Source organism: Ambystoma mexicanum, chromosome 6p (assembly GCF_040938575.1).
Source record: "Ambystoma mexicanum isolate Mex_15411 chromosome 6p, UKY_AmexF1_1, whole genome shotgun sequence".
Lineage (NCBI taxonomy): Eukaryota > Metazoa > Chordata > Amphibia > Caudata > Ambystomatidae > Ambystoma > Ambystoma mexicanum.
In genome coordinates, this window is record NC_090935.1 from 636,977,971 (window position 1) to 637,000,035 (window position 22,065).

Below are 22,065 nucleotides of genomic sequence, written 5' to 3' on the forward strand. Positions count from 1 at the left end.
ACCCCCGTTTAACAAAAAGATCAGAGACACTAAGAGGGAATTTAGAAGGGAGCTGCGCATGATCAAACAAAGGAGCGAACCTATAGAAAATCTTAGGGTGGCTGTTAGGAAATGCAAGAATAAATATAGAACCAATATCAAAAAGCTACGGCTTACCGAAAGAACTCTGGCATATCAGAAATTGATACACACCATCTGCTCGAAAAACACTCGCAGCATCTGGGCACTTCTGGGTGAAGCTAGGGAAACTGCTAAGGGGCAACTGGCAAACCCCATCGGTGCAAAGGAATGGGAGGATTTCCTATTGAATCGTAATGACATCGTGCAGCCAGAGGAGAGTCTTCCACCGCTTCCTCCAAGATCTAGTATATCATTTGATATGTCATACACAGCGATACTCTATAAGATAAAAACTCTAAAATCCTCTAGAGCTCCCGGCCCTAATGGCCTAGCCAATATAGTTATCAAAGCCCAACCTGAGTTTTGGGCAGGATTGTTGGCAATTATGTTTGAGAAAATTTTGAGAAAATTTAGAGCCATGGGGTGATACCTAAGTCGTGGCAAACAGCCGTGTTGATCCCGGTATTTAAAAAGGGAAACCGGCTAGACCCGAATAATTACAGACTCCTCTCTATGCTGGACACGACAGGCAAATTGTTTGCCGCTCTGTTGCTCAAGGACCTTCAGACATGAGTAGATGAGGCCCATATATTATCTAAATTCCAATGTGGTTTTAGAAAAGGCTACTCCACCGGTATAATCTGATGGTAATGAACCTATTAAGAGCAAGAGCCCGTAAAAGAGATGAGCCGCCGCTGTATGCACTATACATCGACTTTAAAGCAGCTTTTGATCTGGTACCTAGAGAACGCCTATGGTCTAAACTTGCTGCCCTAGGCTGCCCTGTTGGCGTACTATATTTTCTCAGATTGTTACATCAGAATACCTCAGTCAGGTTAAAATTGGACCAGGAGGGACATCTGACCAGCAAGGTACATCAAAATAGGGGGGTCAAACAGGGCTGTGTGACTGCCCCCCTAGTGTACAATCTTTATGTGCATGATATCCCGCTTGCTCTAACTTCTACCCGTAATTGCCCCCCCAAAATCGGGGACTCCGCCTGTACTGTCATGGCATATGCTGATGATTTGGTCATCTTTGACCACACTATCAGTGGCTTACGTAGATCAGCCACTGCATTATGGGAGTACGCCGAATCTGAGGGTCTCATTATTAACCTAGACAAAACTAGGGTATTGAGATTTACTAGCAAAAAAGTGTCCCGTGTGAACCTCACGGTGAATAATAACTTGATTCCATACGCCCCACTCTACCGTTATTTAGGTATTGATTTTGAGCCCAATGGGGACTATGTGGCTCTTAAGCTCTCACGTACAATGCGAGCAGCACAAGTAACATCTTTAATAGCCAACTTTACCAATAAGCAAGGAGGATTTTCGCTTTGGGGTACGCGCCAATTATACATGCAGGTATTTATCCCTATGATGACTTATGGTCTAGATTCACTTCTAGACTTAGATCTTAGCTGGCTTCAAATCATCGAGGGGAAGTTCTGGCGTCGCATACTTGGCCTGGGCCCGGGAGTTCCGATGGCAATTATCCGATTAGAATTAGGGCTACCTTCTATGAAGGCTATCGTCATAAAAAGGAGATTGGGGCACTTTTTGAAAATGCGCAGTACAACAGCTAACCCTCTCCTGCTTACTATCTTCCAAGAATTGTGCAAGAAACAAAATCCTCAGTCACCATCTGTGACGATGATAAAACTTCTTGCTACAATTGGATGGACCTGGCGAGAAGGCCCATATTCTAAGCAAGTTCAAAATGCACTTGATAAGAGGGTAGAAATGTGGGATTGGCTAGAGAATTTCGCTCACCTTAGCGCGTTGAAAAGCTACGGATTTGTACAATACAGGTTGTACTCATTCTTGCAACCCCAAGGGTATCTCAATCTATGCCCTTCAAAAAAACTGTGACGATTTATCATTTTATTAAGGATGGACCAACTGCCTATCCTGTTGGTCACGGGCAGAAGTCTGCAGTTGCCATTGGAACAACGCACCTGTCGGTTGTGCGAAGGAGGCAAAGTATTAGAGTCAGCAAGACATGTTTTGACAGAATGTGGCACTATGATTGATGTAATCCATTGTCATCTGGGGAAGTTTTCCCATAATCTAGCATCAATCGGAACGTCATTATTCTGGCATCACTGCATGAATTCTGAGAGCATGCGAGAAATGTTAGCTCTCTTTAATATCTGGATTAGGATAGAAGAAATATTGAATATTCAGATTTGAAATTAGTACTCGTAACCTAAAACAGTCACTGCCCCGGCCCTCGTTTCTTCTTCTTCTTTGTACCTTTTTATTTCACATGCTATTTGAGCTTTGAGATTGATTTTATATGTGTAAATAGTTCATTATTTATCATATTGTAACATTGTTATTATTCTGCTCATGGAAGTTTAATCTATATATGGTGCTTACTTATTAATATGTGTAAAGTTTATTAAATAGACTGTATCACATTAAATAAATAAATAAATAAATAAACAAAACAAAATGTGCTGAAACTAACAGAAATACAATCGCACCGAAGAATGCCTACATGACTGGTGCTATAGAATGGACACCGGTGTTATAAAATGACCAACTAAGGGGGTGCTATACGGGTAGTGGTAGGCTCTATAATCAGGCTATACAGTGATCAGCTCTTGCTGTTCTCACAGCTGCAGAAATGCTAACCCCTCAATCAGAGCAGAGCATGCTCATCCTTAACACGTCACACCGGAAATGGGAGAACCATGAATCCGTCTATCAGCAGATAACTTATTGAACCCCCCCTTGACTAGATGATAAACTGATCAACTTTCACAACTGTCACACCTGCAGCCATGAGAGAATCCCTGGTTTTAGATTTTAAAAAGTGCTAATTTCTTACACGTGTCAAAGAAACAGAGATTGGAAAACATTAAATCATATTATGCAGATTAAGACCATTTTCTAGCCCTGGCTGGGGTACGGGCATCATGGGAAAGCTATACACCCCTCTATTATTCAGAGCCAATTTCACTTGTGTAAACGGTAGACACAAGAGAAAGCTCCAAGAGTAGCTCATTTAGTAGCAGTGAGTGTCCATCCTCGTTTGAACCTCAGACCAGGGAAGCCTGTGGATTCTTTTATAACGTGACTTTCCTTCCACTATATTGTCGCCTTCTCAGGCAGACGTGGGAAAACCCTGGATTAGCGTATTAACCTTGGCACAGAGGTACGGCACGTGGATGTGAAACCACTGCATTGGATAAGTAAGCCCTGGTCAGTTTTGGAAGAGAGATATGAATCTCACAGTGGCCTATTTTGAGATCATCAAGAGCATTCTACATTTCCATTTTGGCAGGACGGTCAAACAACGTTTCAAAGGAGTCTTCCCCCATCTCTAGACCATGGAGGAAAAAACAAAAGTAAGAATAGCAAAGAAAACAAAAACATCCTGCCTCGTGGCCTGGCCAAAAACAAAGTCAGGCCACAAGGCTGAAGAAAAAGCCTACCAATCTGGACTCTAATATACAACTGGCCTCTCGGAGACTGGGGGTCACTTCAGAGATGATCTTTGGGTGAACTGGGGTTTACATTGTTGGCTTGCAGTCTGAAAGAATCTCGTGCCACTCGGCAGTTAAGTGAATTGGCCCTACTCTGGCATAGCACGCTGTAAAAGCAACAAAAGTATCCTAGTCATGTCTCCTAGTATCCTAGTCTCAGGAGGATGGCTCAGGGGCAACGTGCTCAGCTTGGATGCAAGACGACGTGGAGTAACACAGGTCAGATCCCCGGGTCTGCGCTTAGAAAACTCTGGGTATTAAGCGCGTTATAAATAAACAATTATAATTATGTAACACACAAAGCACTCTGCACAGGGACCCTGAACTGTGCGGCAACTGTACTCTCAACAATATATTATTAGGATATCAAATCATCCACTCCTTTTGCAGAGTGTCAGGCATGCAACCCATCCTAGAATGTGACTACAGTTCCACAGCAGCCCAGCCCATCCCATCCTTTTGTGTCCAAGTACTATCCTAGACCCGGAACACATCTGGCCTACCGACTTGGAAGACCTAAATGGCTGTTTGGGATTTTGCCTGTGCAATATTTTAAAAGGTTATCCTGGGTCAAATATCCACTACGATTTATCAGGGTGGATGGAGCATATTTAGAGCCCATTCCACAGCCAAACACTGCTTGCTATTAACTCCCTAATGCCACTCTAAACTGACACACGCAGACATTCCCTTTGATGGAAGCAATGTTTAGAATTCATGCTCCTTTCTGCAATCCTGATGTATGGTCAGTCGAAAAGGATTAACACGCGCCCACGCTACTGCAAAATATTCCTCTCACCTTCTAAATCACACCGTCCCTACTTCTGTTGCATTTCACCCTTGTTCCCATACTGTCATTTGTTTCCCCCTTTTCCTTTTCCTCCACAAACTAAGTTCTGGAAACCCCAGGCAGGGGCACGATTGACAAACTTCCAGACAAGCCAGGTTCTCTGAGACTACTACAGAGGTGATCTGAACAGCGTAAGTGCCTTGAAACAAAACACAACTAAGTAAACTGCCTTTAAGATGACTGTTTTCACTTCTCGTTCACCCGCCGTCTTGCACACTAAGCTTACTTAATGAACATCACACCTGGACCTTTTATTTCTGCTCTTTCTTTTTTCTCAAGATTTCTCATCATTTTTTTAAATGGTTCCCTTTTCTATCTTTGCTTTGTTCGCTGTATCCCTGTGAACCACTTCAAACAGTGGCTTCAAAGAAAAGGAAAAGGCCCTATATATGTCCAGGATGCAAAGGTAAATACAGTGCACACAGCTTCAGGGGTCGAAATTGAGGGGAGCTGGGAGCTATTTAGCTCCAGCTTGTAGCCTAGAAGAGCCTGGTTAACTTGACACCAACAGCGACCAGGAGCTACTTTTGGCTCCTTGGGCCAACTGATGACGAACAAAAACACCCACGTGAATTTAACTCTGTGAATTTGTGACCATCTATAAATAAACATTGGAATACATCTATATGACATTTAAGGCATGTGGGGTCTATAATAATGTTCAAAATTATAAGTGTGCACATTATGTGTAAATAAGATTTGCAGAGCGCTTTCTATTAGCTCCTCCTTCGGCAGAGGTAGATTCTGGTCACTGCTTAATGCTGAATACCCAGGGGCTGCTTTTAGCTCCTGCTTATCCAATCTTAATGTCGATCCCTGCAATGTACAGAAGAACAAGGACTTGCTCCTGTTCAACAAAGGGAAGCGAGGGGGCCTAACTCAAACAACCTGTGTGGCTAACAAACACTGCCCTCTACCTCATTTTTAAGGGAGTACCTCCATTCTGATGCGAAGGAGTAAGAGTGCAGAGGGTGACTGGCAGTGCCACTGGGGAATGCGGATTAAATGTGCTGCAGACGCAGTTTCCAGGTGGCACTACCCAATGCTGTGCTATACGCCCATAAAACATAAGATAGCCACGGCACTCTGCGGGGAGCGAGGGAAAGTGCAGTTTAGACATTAGTTATGCGTGTTATAATAATATCACTGAAACCCACTGATACATGTCACTCTATGCAGGGACAGCGGTCTAACATATCACGGTTTACATGTTAAGTGCGACATTGCAAAACAACAACTGCATTACTCCAGGGCTGGTCTGTTCCCTCAAATATGTGTGACTGCCTTTCAAGTAATTCCCTGCATAGTAATTATACTCTCTGCCAATTACACCCAGTTGCAGTGCTTTGCAGTAGCTGGGTGACACCATTATTTGTACTAATCATCAAAGAAAATATAAAATTGAAAGACAGCAAAATAACATACAGTTACAATAAGAACAAGTAGTTCAAACCTAAATAAAAGCCAATTTCCTGTATAAAAGAGCATAATCAAGTTACAGTGTCAAGGGATATTGTTCAAAAACCTACAATGCTTTAAAATCAATTAAACATTGTCACCTAAAAGGAGCTTACTCCAATAAGTTTCACCTGCATCTTCATAATTCATATACATATACTGCCCAAAGAAAGCACAGTAAAGTGAAAGGTGTTTTTGGTTTAATGTTGTTGATTAGGACAGTTAACCAATACAATAAATACAACTAGGGTAACCCAGACACCACCGCCGCACGTCACATGGACACACTCTCGCGTCTAGAGGATTTTGGGAGTGGTGTTGGTTAAATATGACTGACCTCATTAATCACAGGCACCAGCTACAGAGGATTAAAGGTCGTCAGTGTTGGGGTGAAGCGGCACGCACGTACCTTGATCCGAAAGTTCTCGTCCCAGAGGCACTTCCTGAAGAGCTTGACGTCGTCCTCGAGCGAGTACTCGGTCGCGTGCTTCACCGTAAGGGTCAGGGCTCCTGAAGTCTGGTCTAAGCGCAAGGCGGCACTGGGGCCAATCACAGCCGCGGAGAACTCCAACGCGGGCACTTCCTGAAAACTAAAGAGAGCAGGAGGTTGCGGTGAGAGCAGTGCGTGCAAATGTAGTCCCAAAACATAACACGCCTCGAAATCCTGCCTCCGCCGGTCCTCGCGCAGCTGCCCAGGCTAACAGTGCAAGAAGAAAAGAAAAAAAAAAAAACAGGCGAAAAATGAGTGTATTATATCTGCTGCGTGATCTCACGTCAAGGCAGCGAGCCCGTTCTAAATCATGAAGGATTACAAAAAACGAAAACTCAATTTGTTCTCTAATGACATCACGGATTAACGGCAGGCTCCCCTGCCTCCGCGTCCAGCAGGGTCTCCGCTTGGAAAGGTGCGCGCTCCCAGCGCCAGCAAATGCCCCCTCCCCCCCTCAAGTGGCGTCCGGGAACCAGCAGCGAACAGGTCTGTTTTCCGACGGACGGGAAAAAAACAGACGTGTCTCAAGGGAGACCCGGCATTGTTTGGGATATTACAAACAACCGAGACATTCATAGCACAGTGTTCAGTCTAGTGAAGTCTTTGTTTCATGCCAAGGAAGTATGCATAATTCTGACAGAAATGACATGCCATGCCGATCCCCGGACAAAAGAAGTACACCCAAAACACAAATGAAGCTGCATTCTTGAGGAGTGGCCTAACCTAAAAGCCACGGGCTTATACGCAACATAAAAACAGTAAACAGCAGGCCTGTGCCATTGTTATGACTAAGATATCTGTTTACTGCCCGTTGGCACCGCACCTACACACATAGCAGAATACAAAATGGACACAGTCCCCTGTAAGTGACATTTTCAACTAGTCTATGGTCAGTTTAGTGCAAGGCAATATTAGGCTGCAGACTAAGGCCTCTTCAGGAGGGAGGCCACCTAGGATGGGGAAATGTGTAACAACCTGTAACTTAATCCAGGGTGGAAACAATATTTGCCCCAGCCCTCTGGCAAACACATATGTATATAGCGAGCTATTAAAGTTCTGAAGGCGTGCTCAGATGAGCAGTGAAGGGTGACGAAATTATGCAACTCATTTCATTTCATTTTAGCAACTTCAGCTAATGTAATTTAAACTAGTCTTCTATAGCGCACATTTTAACATTTTGGCAGCCACTTAGTGCTAAAATATGATGCAGTTCTAGCACTTCCAGAGAACATGTATTGTAGCAGGACAGTGTCAAACATCCGGCTGTGTGTACATCGCAGCTGGGATTAGAACCCAACCTATCAAATGGTTTTAAAAATCACAATTTGGCCACTAATCCAGAAAATGGATCATATAGATTGTGCTATGAGGTTTAAATTGAGTTTTTTACTGTTCGGATATTGCTAATGTATACGTGGGACGCATTCCAATGATCATATACATTTTTGTCAACTTTTTTATGCACAGTCCATGGACCACAATTGATAAATTGATCTCATGACTGGAATTTTCCACCAGTGTGGGGTAGTTTGACCTTTGCATGGACCGACTGGCGCCACATGTGATTTTTAGACTGGCCTGTTAGCTCAAATGTAATTTTTGAACTGGTAGTCAGGGGTGGACTGGCCTATAGGAATTCTGGAGATTTCCGGTAGGCCTCTGCTCCATAGGCCTCTTGTTAAGTATTTCAATCAGGCGATACACCAGGAGCCGAAATCACCAATGTGGTGACAATAACAGATAAGAAGGTATGTAAGGCAGTTACATTCACTTTTAGCAACACAGAATATAAAACATCAGAGAAAAGAACACTTTTGGCTTGTTTGGAAATATAGCACTTAAATTAGGATTCCCCCTGTAATATTTCTCAACCCACAAATAAACAATTCTAAATAGATATAAGGAAGCAGCAGGTATTCAGGAATAAAGAACAGTAAACAGAAGGAACAAGTTACTTACCTGTAACTGTTGTTCTCCAGCATGGGTCTGGCATGGATTCACATGCTCATGAATATTCCCCGTCGTCAGGCTGGGAATCCTCGGTAAAGAAAAAACCAGTATCAGTTTCGTTTCTGATCTGTCTTTCGTAGTAATAACCAATCACTGGTCTCTGCGTCATACTGACCACAGCCAATGACTGCCCTCTACCTAAGCACCGCCTCTGGCAGCCATCTTCAGATTTGGAAGCACGTGAAGTGGCAGTATGACCAAGTGAAGAGCCGCAGAGGGGTAGGCGGGAGGGTTCGCATGTGAATCCATGCCAGACCCATGCTGGAGAACAACAGTTACAGGTAAGTAACTTGTTCCTTCTCCAGCATGGGGTCTGGCATGGATTCACATGCTCATGAATAAAGAATACATAGCAGTACACACATGCACAACCACGGGAGGTGGCAAAGGCTCAACATTAAGCATAGCATCAAACTCAACATTAAGCATCTTACCTCCTCACCAGGCTCACCTCAGGCGAACAGGTTGCGCAGCACTGCTTGGCCGACCCTGGACTCCTCCCTGGAATCCCGATCGACGCAGTAGAACTTCGTGAAGGTGTGCGTCGACCTCCACGTAGCAGCCCTGCATATGTCCAGCAGGGGCACACCAGAAAGGAACGCCGTGGTAGCTGCGATCGCTCTGGTGGAATGGGCTCTCGGACGGCCAGTACATGATACAGCCGGAGAGCCATCTGGAAATGGAAGCCTTCGAGAGAGCCTTCCCCTGATTAACAGGTCCAAAGTTCACAAAGAGTTGTGACGTCTTCCGAAAACACTTCGTGCGGTCCACGTAGAACTTCAGCGCTCTAGCTACATCCAGCGAGTGCAAAGTCCTCTCAGCCGGCGACGAAGGCGACGGGAAGAATACAGGCAACACCAAGGGTTCGTTGAGATGGAATTCCGACGGTACCTTGGGCATGAAGGAGGGGTGCGTCCTGAGCACTACCCTCGTGTCGTGGAAAGTCAAGTACGGGGCCTTGCAGGAAAGGGCCTGGATCTCTCCCACTCGTCGTGCGGAGGTGATGGCCACAAGAAAGGCAGTTTTCCACGATAGAAACTTCAACGGAGCCGAGTGCAGAGGCTCGAACGGAGGTCCCATGAGCTTGGTCAGCACCACGTTGAGCTCCCACGCCGGGGCCGGAGCCTTCACCGGCGGGAACGATCTGAACAGTCCCTTCATGAACTCTTTCACCAGACGATGAGACCACAAGGACGTCCGCCCCGTGGTTCTGGTGTATCGGGAGATCGCAGCAAGATGAATCTTGATGGACGCGTGTGCCAGTCCAGCTTTGGCCAGCGTCAGCAGGTACGGCAGTACTTGGGGGGCCGTAATCCGTAGAGGGTTAATCTTCTGTGCGTGGCACCAGACAGAGAACCTCTTCCATTTGTGTCCGTAGCATTTAAGAGTCGAGGACGCCCTGGCCTTTGCAAGAACCTCTCTGCAGTCGGCCGGTATGTCGTATCCTCCAAACTCTAGCGCTGCAGGAGCCAGGCCTGCAAGTTCAGCGACTTCGGGTCGTGGTGGAGGATGGCGCCTCCTTCCCTGGAGAGTAGATCCGCGTCCGCCGGCAGCTTGATCGGCGGGGACGCTGACAAATCCAGAAGGTCCGGGAACCATATCTGCCTCGGCCACGAGGGTGCGACGAGGATCATCCTGCACCGTGACCTCTTGAGCAGGTTGACTAGCCGGATTAGCAGAGGCAAGGGAGGGAACGCGTAGAGGAACAGGCCCTCCCAGGGGAACGAGAAAGCATCGCCCATGCTCCTCGTCTGGGGAAACCTGCTGGCGAACCTCCGGCACTTGGTGTTCGTCGCCGTCGCGAACAGGTCGATCTGGGGTGTGCCCCACCGTCGGAAGAGGCGATCCACCAGATCCTGCCGTAGTTCCCACTCGTGGCACGAGCGCAGCTCCCTGCTGAGTGAGTCGGCGATGGTTTTTTTTTATCCCTGCCAGATGAAACGGCACCAGAAAAATCCTTTGGGCGACGGCCCAATGCCACAGGTCCTGCGCCTCCTTGGACAGCGCTGGGGACCTGGTTCCGCCCTGTTTCCTGATGTAAAACATGGTGGTGGTGTTGTCGGTGAAGATCCTCACCACCTTGCCCTTGAGGGACGGAAGGAAAGACCTGAGGGCCCAAAACACTGCACGGAGCTCCAGGACGTTGATATGCAGGGACTTCTCCGTCGGGAGCCAGAGTCCCTTTGCGTGCAGATTTTCGGTGTGCGCTCCCCACCCTTCCAGGGAGGCATCCGTAGTCCCAGTCTCCTGGTGGGCTGGGGTCTGGAAGTCCATGCCCGCCGTCAGATGCGCGCGGGTGCCCCACCACCGTATCGCTCGTCGGAAGTTCTCGTCGAGCTTGATCCTTTCCTCGAAGCTGCCCGTCGTCTGGATCCAGCGCGCATCCAGGAATTCTTGCAACGGGCGCATCCGGAGCCTGCACATGGGAATGAGGTAGATGCAGGAAGACATCATCCCGAGGAGGGACTTGATGGACCTCACTTTGGCCGCGTCGGCCACCAACATCCGTTGCACCTTGCCCAAGATGGTCCTGGTCCTCTCCTCCGACGGGGAGGCCAGAAGGGACACTGTGTCGAGCCTCGCTCCCAGAAACAGTGCGACTTGCGCGGGCACTAGGTGGGATTTGGTGTAGTTCACGAAGAATCCCAGGTCCGTGAGGAGTTGGACGGTCCTTGCCGTGTGAACCACGGCGAGTTCCCTCGTCTTGGCGCGGATGAGCCAGTCGTCCAGGTAGGGGTAGACGTGGATCCCCTCGCGGCGCAGCTGCGCCGCCACCGGTGCGAGGCACTTGGTGAACTTGTTCAGACGTCGGAGGTCTAGGATGGGGCGCCATCCTCCCGTCTTCTTCTTCACGAGGAAGTATCTCGAGTAAACTCCGGAGCCCCGAAGCCTCTTTGGGACGATTTCGATGGCGCCCTTCCTGAGCATCGCCTTTACCTCCAGGAGAAGTTGAGGGACGTGAAGTTCTTTCCTGGCCACGGGGGGGACACGCGGGCACCTTCTTTGAAACTCGAGCGCGTGGCCCCGGGCCAGGGCGTCCAGCACCCAACGGTCGGTGGAGATGGACTCCCACACGCTGACGAAGCCCGCCAGCCGGCCTCCCACCGGGGTGCTCCGGTGGGGGACCGACCCCACAGCCGGTTCAATCCTGCTTGGACGCGGCCTTGCCGCCTTGACCTCCTGGGCGACGACGACGGGGTCCGCTAGACTTGCCTCGTCCTCTGTAGGCCTCTTGCGACGACGAGCGGGCCGCTTGACGGTAGGAAGCGAAACCGCCGCCGGAACCTCTGGAGGCGCCCTTGCCTCCGCTGCTCCGAAAGGGCGTCCGACGTTGCTGCAGAACTCCGAGGGCCCGGGCCGTCTCAGTATCCGCCTTGATGGCCTGAAGGGAATCGTCCACTGTTTTCCCAAACAGGTTGTTCCCGTCGAAGGGCATGTCCAGGACTCTGGTCTGGACGTCTTGCCGGAAGTCCGTAGCTTTGAGCCATCCATGACGTCGAAGGCAAACGCCGTTGCCCAGCTGACGGAACCCAGTGTCGGCGATGTCCGTCGCCACGGTGATGGCGTGGTCCGAGGCCACCTCACCTTCCTGCAGGATCTCCAGGGCCTCCGCCCTCTTGTCGTCCGGCAGAAAATCCAGCAGGGGAGCTATCTTGTACCAGAGCTCCCTGTCGTAGCGAGCCACGATAGCCAAGGCGTTGGCCGCTTTAATCGTCGTCGCTGCCGACGAGATGACTCTACGTCCCATAGCATCCAATTTCTTTTCCTCGCCGTCCGGCGGGGAAGTCGATGTGGAGGCCGCACCCCCCCCGCTTTCTTCCTGGCTGCCGCGGAGACGACGGAATCCGGGGTAGGCTGCGCCCGGAGGCACAGGGGGGCCGTGTCCGGGACCCGGTACTTTTTCTCGTACCGGTCTCTTCTAGCTGGCGTCGTGGAAGGGTTCTTGAGGAGGGAAAGGCCCTCATCCCAAATGTCGTCCAACAGAGGCACTGCGAGGACCGTCTTCCTCTTGGCCTCGCGCCGCTGATAAAGGAAGCCTTCCTTTTTCTTCTCCTCAGGGCAGAGTTGGAAAAGCTCGGAAGCCCTGGAGATCATGGAGTGGAAAGATCCGATCTCGTCGGGCGGAGAAGCCCTGGCGGGAGGCGACGACGGAATATCCTCGTCGTATGCCTCGTCGTCCGTACCCGTCGCTGCCGTGTCAGTTCCCGTATCATCCCCTCGGGTGGACGGGGGAGAGGGCTGGACGGTGCGCGACGGTTGAAAAGGAGGTGGATGGATCCTTCTTTTCTTGGTAGGGGGAACACCAGAAGGTCCCGGTTCTGGATCCCCCGACGGGAAAGGTTCCTCCGTCGGTAACGGTAGTCTCGTCCTTATCTAGGAGCATAAGGACTGTATAGCCAACAAAATGGCCGCCGAGTTGTCTTGCGGCGCTGGCAGAGGGGAATCCGACGGGCGAGCAGGGGCCCCGTCGGTATCCTCGTCGTCGTCGTCGTCACCTGCGTCGGGGTCCATTCCGACGGGCTGGCCTTCTTCCACGCCTAGGCCGTGGCTTAAGACCTCGATCAGCTCCTCTTCTGAGGTTGAGGCCGAATCTACGACGACGCCCTGCCCCCCCTTCTTCTTCCCCACGGAGGGTTTCACGGGGGTCCTATCGATGGGCACAAAAGAAGACTCCCTCCGAGGAGGCAGGGAGATTCTGGGCCCCGCGGTCGCCACCACTGGCGCAGCCTCCACAGGCTGAGCCAGGGCCGCCGCGACCGTTTCGATAGAGGGCTTGGTCGGATGGATCAAGGCCTTCACCACCTTAGGTGCGCTCACCGCCTTATCCTTGAGGGAGGGGGCACTGCCACGCTCCTCCTCTGCCTTAGAGCTCGACCGGGGCCTCTCCAGGAGTTTCGCCGGGTGCTCGGCCTTCCTCTTACCCGACCCAGAGCGTTGGCTCGTGGTTGATGGTGCCGGGGAGGGTGCGCCCTGCCTGGCGCCCGTAGAGCCCGACCGTTCGGCGCTCCCGGTGCCAGCGGACTCGCGGTGCTTAGCCTTATGTTGGGCCCCCGTCGCCGGGGCGCCCTCAAAGGTCTTAGAAGACCGCTCGGGTTTCTTCTTCTTCTCGCCAGACGGGCTCTTACCCTCCAGCCAGTTGGCGAGACGTTGATGGCGGTCCTTCATGGTCCGTTCTGACATGTTGCCGCAAAACGCACAGTCCTTCTCCACGTGCGTCTTGTCCTCATGAAGGCAGTAAAGGCAGAAAGAGTGTTCGTCCTCCTTAAAGACGTTCTGCAGCTGGCATCCAGGGCAGACCCTGAACAGCTTTCCGGGCGTCGAGCTTCCCTTCTCCTGGGCCATCTCCGAGACCGGGCCTGAGAAGCTTCCGGAGTCCTCCGAAGTGTAGCTCGACGAAATCTTCACCCTTGAGGGGCGCAGACGAATCCGACACGGGTCCCCGTTGATCGGATGTAGGATCGGTGGAGCTTGAGGCTCTTTTGACCGAAAGAATCGAGTTTTTGTGAAAAAACGCGAAAAAATAGCACTAACGCTCGAGAGCAATAGCACGAGGATCCCAACACATGAACGTGCGGTAAAAATCTGAAGATGGCTGCCAGAGGCGGTGCTTAGGTAGAGGGCAGTCATTGGCTGTGGTCAGTATGACGCAGAGACCAGTGATTGGTTATTACTACGAAAGACAGATCAGAAACGAAACTGATACTGGTTTTTTCTTTACCGAGGATTCCCAGCCTGACGACGGGGAATATTCATGAGCATGTGAATCCATGCCAGACCCCATGCTGGAGAATTTGAATACAACCTTCCCTCCCCAAACAAGAGAGAAAAACGGGTTGGAAATCTTACACTTTTAAAATTACATTCGAAAATCACTGTGTAAAACAATGAATGTGTGCAAAAATCCTTAAATCAATGCAAATTTCTATGGGAGGAACATTGGAAAGATGCTAACAATCATGAGCTACAGTTTGAGCAAAAGGTAACACTTTAAATCCGAATGGAAGTTTGAAAAGAATTTAGAACAAAAATCAGACGTGTAAAACTTTGTGTGGTTGGGATGTAGCTATGGGTCTTAGGTATAATCCAGATTTGAAGTGAAGTCTCTAGCTATTACATTGAGTGAGTTATGCAATGTTGAATGAGAGGCGTTTTTGGAAAATAAAGGCATGAAAAAGAAAACAGAAATCAATTTTTACAAGGATACTAGGGCATTCAGGCTAGGTTACCAGATTGAAACACAGTAAGCTGTAGAGTTGATCCACGGAACCAACCCTATTTGTATTTGTATTTTGTTTATTTATAAAGCGCAGCCAGGCCCGGGGGCATACGGGCGCGTAAATTAGATCTGTTTACAGTTACAATTAAAGCAGACAACAAGGGTTATGTTACAGTTACAGGTATGTACATATTTAGTGTTGCAGGTGCATATAAACATGATCAAAGATGTCATACATACATAGTGTACAATCAGCGGAAAATCACAATAGGAGCAGTAAGTTAGGCTGTCATAGAGTCCATGTTGTGAAGCCAACACTTCGTGTTATGTTTGAAGCGGTTAAATGACGGTTCTGCTCGCAAAAGCGCTGGGATTGTGTTCCATAGTTTAGAAGCTTGTACAGGGAAGCTAGCTCCTCCCGAGTTATGAAGTTTGAATCTTGGTATGGATATAGTGTTAGCTTGTGTTGCTCTAAGTGGTCTTGAGGAGGTGTGAGGCGTAAGTTGGTTGGTAAGGTATGCTGGTGCCAAGTTGGCTCTGGCTTTGTGTGTAAGGGCCAGAGTTTTGAGGGATATTCTATGCTCGACTGGGAGCCAGCGTAGTTTGCGTCTAGTCTCAGAGATGTGCGCCTTTTTGGGAATGTTGAGGGCGGCCCTGATGGCATTATTTTGAATTACTTGAAGTTTGTTGATGTTTTTGTGGCTAGTGCCTAAGTAAAGGGCATTACAATAGTCTGCGCGCCCGCCCTGTCGGACCCAATCCAATTACCCGAAGGAGGAGTAAGGGTTTAGGATTTCACAAGACAAAATTATTGCAAGAAGTTATCACTAGGAATCAAAGGAAAGGTTTCAAGAATGGTTGTGACAATATTACTTAGTTCTTAAGGTAAGGAAAGGATGGTTTAGAGATTGGGATGGAACAAAACAAAATAAGGTATGCTATGATTTTCTATGCTTTCTATTAATACTTATAGTCCACTTTAATTTCGGATTTTGGACCCTCAAGTGTTCTGGTCATCACACGGATCGGCTCTAACCAAGGACAGCTGGGCAACTCGGGCGGAACAGGATCAGGTGGGCGGTTCTGGTCACTGGACTGGCACCTCGGGTTACTGGAGACTGGAGATCAGTGGGATGGCGAGTTTGCAGCAGGAATGCATTTAGTAGTAGCAAGCCAGCTGGATCAGAATGCTTCCCTTAGGTTTTGGGGATTTTTAGAGCTTGAGGCCTAGCTGAAAAAGAGTTCAGCAATGCATAGGCCTTGGCTTTGCAATGAAAATCTGGAATCAGGATCAAACAAGATGAAGATATCGGGAACAGGACGCCACGCAGAAAATCAGAAAGAAGTCAGGAATCTGTGTGTCTTTGTGTTGTCAGGTTCCCTTATTTATCATGCCAAATGACATCACTAAATTATATGGCAGGGGCAGGCTTCCAGTCCACACCCCTAATGCTAAGATTGGGCAGGAGCACAGTTTCTGCCTTGCTTTTCGCTGAGTGGATGACAGAAAAGGATGTTATGTTTATGGGATGATTTTTACAATGTCCAGAAACCTCCCCTAACCACTGGAACAAAAATCTAACTTTCCCACAAATACATATTTATGCATTTAGAACCTCTGAAAAAATCAGATACACAGATTACATATTTTGTGGGTCACATGTCAATCCAAATCCCAAGTCTGTGGGACCTGGTTTGGCCTTTCTGCTACATTTTGGCAATTTTAACCATGACAGATTTGGCCTAACATTTCCCAATTTTGTAAATAGATGCGTGATTACCCCTGGGATATGTGTACACAATGTTATGTTTGCAACATTAATACTTTCTGCGCAATCGGTCATTCTTTATAACTTTTGTTCCTTATGCAGTACTGAATACTACCAAGTCTTCAAATGAATAGCATAAAATTAGATTTAAAACTACCAATTTTCGGATTGTTCCTCATTCTTGTGGAAAAGTTAAATGTCTTGAAAGTTCAGTTGCAAAATAGGCTTTTTAAACACCAAATTTCACTTGTCAGTTTTTTTTTCTTTTCCATGTGTAAGCAAATGTCAATCCCTTTGAAGCAGAATGAGGGGCCTCTCCCTTGACTGAAGTTTCCTGCCCCTCCTACTTGAAAGGTGAGAGTCTTAGCCTGCTATTGGCTTATCCTGGGGCAAAGACGAATGTCTAATGTAAATTGGAAAGCTTAATTGTCCTTGGTATTCAAAGCCTGCAAGCTAGCAATTAGCCTTTCCTGTGCCAACAGTTAGAGGTGTCACCCTTACTCAGGGCTAGCACTGGCAGAGCAGGTTTTTTCTTATATATAGTTTACCAACTTATCCTGGGTTTAGCTTTTCTTTTCTCATTTTAAATCTTGGCTGAAACCTAGGAATCAAAACAGTTTATACGAGTACTTTTACCAGTAAGAAATATTTTTATATTTCTAAATGAGCATGCCTTTACACCACAATGTACTTTTAAATAGGCAAGTTTACTCTTCATTCAGGAAAAAGCACATTTAACTTATTTCTTTTAAATTTGGTTTTCATCTACAGCAAATATACACTTTGGGCAGCTCTATTTCTTTCCTGAGTGTTGGAGGTGTTTGCAGCATGGATATATGTATCATGCATCTGTTTAGGGTCTTTCTCTGGAGAGCTGATTCTTGATACTTGTTGCAAAGAAATAGCTGTGTTTCCCGTGAAAATGAAAAACACAGTCCCTGGTTGATTTCCCAAGGATACATTTGTCAGTAGCTGTCATTCAAATGAGGCTCAGTTTCTCTGAGACTCAAGACTGATCCTGGGCACTGCAGGGCCTTTTTGATCATAGTGGTTCAGGAGGAATTGATGAATTTAGCGCCAAACAGCACTTTGAAGGTTGAAAAGATGACATTTTAAAGAGGCATTTTGGGTTCGCAGCAAAGTAATGCTGCTTCTTTCCTTTGCTCCATGTAAAATGTTGTAGAGCACACTGGCACATTCCTGCAGTGAGTACTCTGTTTTACCCCACCTGAAACGGGGTTGGTAGGGCGGTGCAGCCATTTTCTGGTTATTACAAAAAGCAGTTTCAAGATTTTGGCATGCACCGGAGTCCGCGCGCCCAATTGGTGTTGTTTCTTGCCCCAGTTCAGCAACATGATGTAGTAAGCATAGTTGAGAGGATCAAAATATCCCACAGCATATCTATGTTAATTATCTCAACCCATTGCAGGTCATGTAATTCGGCCAACGTAGTTCCATAGCCCCAGTAAGTCCCCTTAGTCAGGGCTGTCAGAAGATGTGGTGAGGGCCGGGCCAAAACATTTGGGGAGGGCCCCCTTTCGATTTTACGCACTGGGCCAGCAGCTGCACCGTCACAAACAGGGGACTCGAGAAATCTCCCCTTGAGTTTGTGTGGAGGAACCCAAATATAGTTTATTACTACAACTGCAAATCAACTACAGCAAAGTTAGATTTCTCTACATAAGAAAGTTTTGTACCAGACTAACTTTTGTATCATATGCATAAATATATATAGGATGGCATGATGACCTGTGGTGCATGACGCCAGCATTAAGGAGCACCCTGCCCTGTGAGCGCATTAAAACACACATCATACGCAGCAAGAGATAGATGATGTACAGTGGAGGCTGGTGAATTTCTGAACTAAAGAGGCTTACATTTTTGTGCCAATTATGCAGGATCGACAGAACACAGTGAGGCAGCCCAAACCAAACAAGGGTTGCTTCAGGGGGTTTCTCACTCCCAAGACTTTTTTTGAAACATTGGGTTACAATTTTGCATTTTAGAGCACTTTCTTTGTAAAATTGGGTAGAAATCCATACAGTTTGCAATTGGTTTTGTATGGTAGCACATGGAAAATCCCAATAGTTGCAAGTCACCAACTGTGCACAGGAACATTTTGCAATACATTTCATGCGGCCGTTGCACACAGCATATGCTAGTATAAAAATATAGTCATGCTGGTTGTTCCCATGTGGTCCATGCAGGCTGCACCAATATATGCCATTATTACCATGCACAGACTCCCAGCCATTAAACATGCCATGCCACAGAAAGTATGTCAAGGCTGACTGTGAACCATAAGTTTTATTACTGGCTCCATTGGTCTAAATTCAATGTGGGCCAATTTAGCCGAGTAGTATGTTTGCTTTAACCTTGATGCATAGTCCTGTGCAACATGGGTAAAGCAAAACAAGCATTGGCAATGCTAACAGTTTGGGCTTCCATGTAGGCATGGTAAAGGCACTGCTGTATTGGTATTAACTGGCCGTTGATGGTAGCAGGTGTAAACTGGCTTGATTACCTGAGCATCTAATAGCAGTGCCTGGCAAATGCCTAATACTTATGCAAATGTCAAAACTGTTGGCATTGCCAATTTTTTTAACAGGACTTCAGTGAAAGACACACAGGGTGCAACACCATTGAGCAGATCGGACTATAGCCCCCTCCAGAAATCTTGGGTTTTGTTTACTCGACCTGGCTGCATGGGCGGAGCCAGCCCCTGGCTAGGGAGGGCTCAAGCCTTCCCACATTGAGGCAGAAGGCCTCTTTCGATATGTCGACAGCCTGCAGCTCTCGTTATAGAGGGGCAGCAGCATCAAACATGCAGAGTACAAAAGCCTATCCATGCGCTATCAACAGACTAACTTTGATAAAGCCTAAGTCTTAACTTCTGGTCTCAGCTTTTAGAGGGCCCACCTCTCCAGAGATTAGCATAACATTATGAAAGTAAAGAGCCTCAGAATTGGGGTGAAAGCTACGACTAGTGGCCAAAGGGAAGGTGAAATAGCTATTCAGCTTTCTAGCTGCGCTCAGGGTATTGGGAGGGAAGTGGAAGCAGGGCTGGTTGAAGATGTGTCAGGGCTGATGTGGGCCCATTTCTTTGCGATGGTTGTGGCGCCCCCCTGGCCTTACAGATTGGAAAAACAGGCCAAGGCACCTGTGGAGTGCTTAAATCAATAATGAAGTCAAAATAATAAAGCAAGATGGTTAAAAGCTGCAGATTATCAGTAGGTGTCTGTGTCATAAGACTGCCAACATAGGGGAAGCTGCTTGGGGGCCCATTTCAACTGCAAAAGCTGAAAGACCCAGACGTCATCCCTCAGTGGGGAGACCAACAACGCAATGAGTTTATTGGCCCACATTGGCCCCACTCAATGTCCGCTTTCAAAACTGTCCTCCAGCCCCTGCCGGGCTGACCAACATAGCCGTGGCCAGACGGAACAAGACACAGACGTTAAACAGTGCTTGGCTTTGCTTTTAACAAAGGCCCTGCCATTACTAACATAAAACATTTCACTTTTAGCACCTGCATTCATAAACATACACTTTTAGGTAATTGAAATTGTGATGTGGGGTTAGCACTTGCATGCTAGGGGAGTGATTAGAAGAGAAGTGATGACATGAGACATTTCATTCTCACAGCATTCCTTAAGTGTGACGTTTCAGAAATGAAGGAGAGAGTTAGCTGCTTGTAACATCGAAGTTTCACTAGAATAGTGTCATTCCAATGTGGAAAGATGTTAGATGTGCCCACACAAGCAAGTTTGCCCCTCCCCTAAGGCTCTGAAGTTAGCGCCTCTCCCAATATTTGAAGTGTTAGTCCAACTCTGTTGCCCCCCAAAATTTTAGCCTTGGTGCACCTCTGATTCCATGGTCCCACCCCTTAATTAAGTGGCCCGCAGGTCTGCTAAATTTAGGGGTGGGGGCTGGTGCACACACTTATATACAACACTTTCACCCATGCATTGATCCACCAGTAACAACTCCTTGCATGCATGCATACATACAACCAAACACAGCATTGACAGCAACATAAACACCAACATACACACACACATTCATGCACATATACATACTAATTTAATTTAAATACACATATATACATATTTAAATTCAAATAAAAACACTTACCGTACCTTCATGCACCCTTGAAATGCCCCCGTGCAGCCAAGGGAGGACCGGATGGTCCTTCCATCACTACAACATGTGGACATGCTGTCTAACAGGAAAGAACTCCTCTCCTATCAGTCAGTGTGTTCACTCTGAGCAACGTGAACACACTGACTGACAGGAGAGGAGTCCTCTCTTGTCATTCAGCATGTCCACGTTTTCAGCTGAATAACGGGAGGCAGCAGAGCTCAATTCGGAGCCCTGCTGTCTCCTATTATTTTGTTGTTTGTTGCAGAGCCAAACGGCTTCGCAACAAATGGCAAAATCATTGCAGGGGCAGAGAGGAGACAGCACAGTCCCCTGTGTGAATAATGGACACGGGTGGACTGTGCCGCCTTCCACTCAGGAGAGGGGGCCGCAAGGCCCCCCACAAGCACGAGGCCCAGGGCATTTTGCCCTTCCTGCCGTCCCCCCCCTCGTGACGGCCCTGCCCTCAGTGATCCTAATACACCATGCTATCAATGCTGATACTTTTCTGACAGTTGTTGATGCCCCCGCCCACACTGATCAATAAGAAGAAGTGAATGGCTTCCTCTGGCCACAAAAGCTTTAATTTCAACTGTCGTATCATCGCTCTCACAAATCAATTAATGAGTGGCATTCAAGTTGCACACTTAAACAAAACACTAATTAAAAGGTAAACATAGTTATGAACAAAATGTGCCTAAATAGCATAGTAAATGTAGACAAAATCACAAGAAAATTGAAGACAGCAAGCAGTAAGCACTCCTCCACCGGATGAGAAAAAGCCGAGTAAAATCGGTGCTGGGAACCTGCAGAACGGAGCCTGTAATCTAACACCCCGTGTGTACGCAAAATGGCGGATGGCCCGAGGGCTTGACGGAGAGAGGAAGGAGGGGCTGGAGGACTATGACATTGTACCCGCCTTGAGATAGGAAGACGGGTGATGTCCTCGGACCAAGATGCACTGAACGGAGAAGCAGACCTGATAAACAGAAGGACAGCAGAATAGCCGAACGAAACCGGTGAGGCAAGGGCTGCAGCCCGATCCGCCCCCCCCCCCAGTCTATGAGACCCCGCACAACCGCCACGTACTCCGGAGGCGGACGACGGTAGAAATGAGACTGGGCTCAGGAAAGGAAGCACCGCCGAGAAGGAGAACTGCCTGGGAGACTGGAGAAGCCACTGCAGTGGAGAGGAATGTGCACGGACGGCACAGAGGATCCAGGTGGAACCCGAAGTGTGGCGGAGGAGAAACACATGGAGCAATAGGATGACATCACGCCGGGTTATCGAGGAAGCAGGAGCCGACGTGGGGACGGAGAGCAGCCAACCCCCTTTGGGTTGGGGGGCCTCAGTCTGCATGGGAACACACGCAGACTGAGGTACAGCAGGGCACCCAGAGCTAGCCTTGCTTCCCGTGGGAGGCTCAGCAAGCGAACGCCACATACATACAGCAGGGCCACAGAATAAACAAAGAAAACACACTCACTGATGCAACGACCCAAGGGAAGCCGG

The 22,065-nt window shown here is 48.0% G+C and overlaps 1 protein-coding gene across 4 annotated transcripts in view; it reads right to left on the minus strand.

Moving 5' to 3' along the window:
• ARHGEF28 (Rho guanine nucleotide exchange factor 28) overlaps positions 1 to 22,065 on the minus strand; it is a 1,591,074-nt gene that overhangs the window by 741,413 nt on the left and 827,596 nt on the right. For all 4 annotated transcript variants that reach the window (XM_069627491.1, XM_069627492.1, XM_069627490.1 and 1 more), the window contains exon 7: positions 6,337 to 6,517. In XM_069627491.1, coding sequence (XP_069483592.1) covers positions 6,337 to 6,517 — 181 coding nt within the window. The remainder of the gene's footprint in view (positions 1 to 6,336; positions 6,518 to 22,065) is intronic.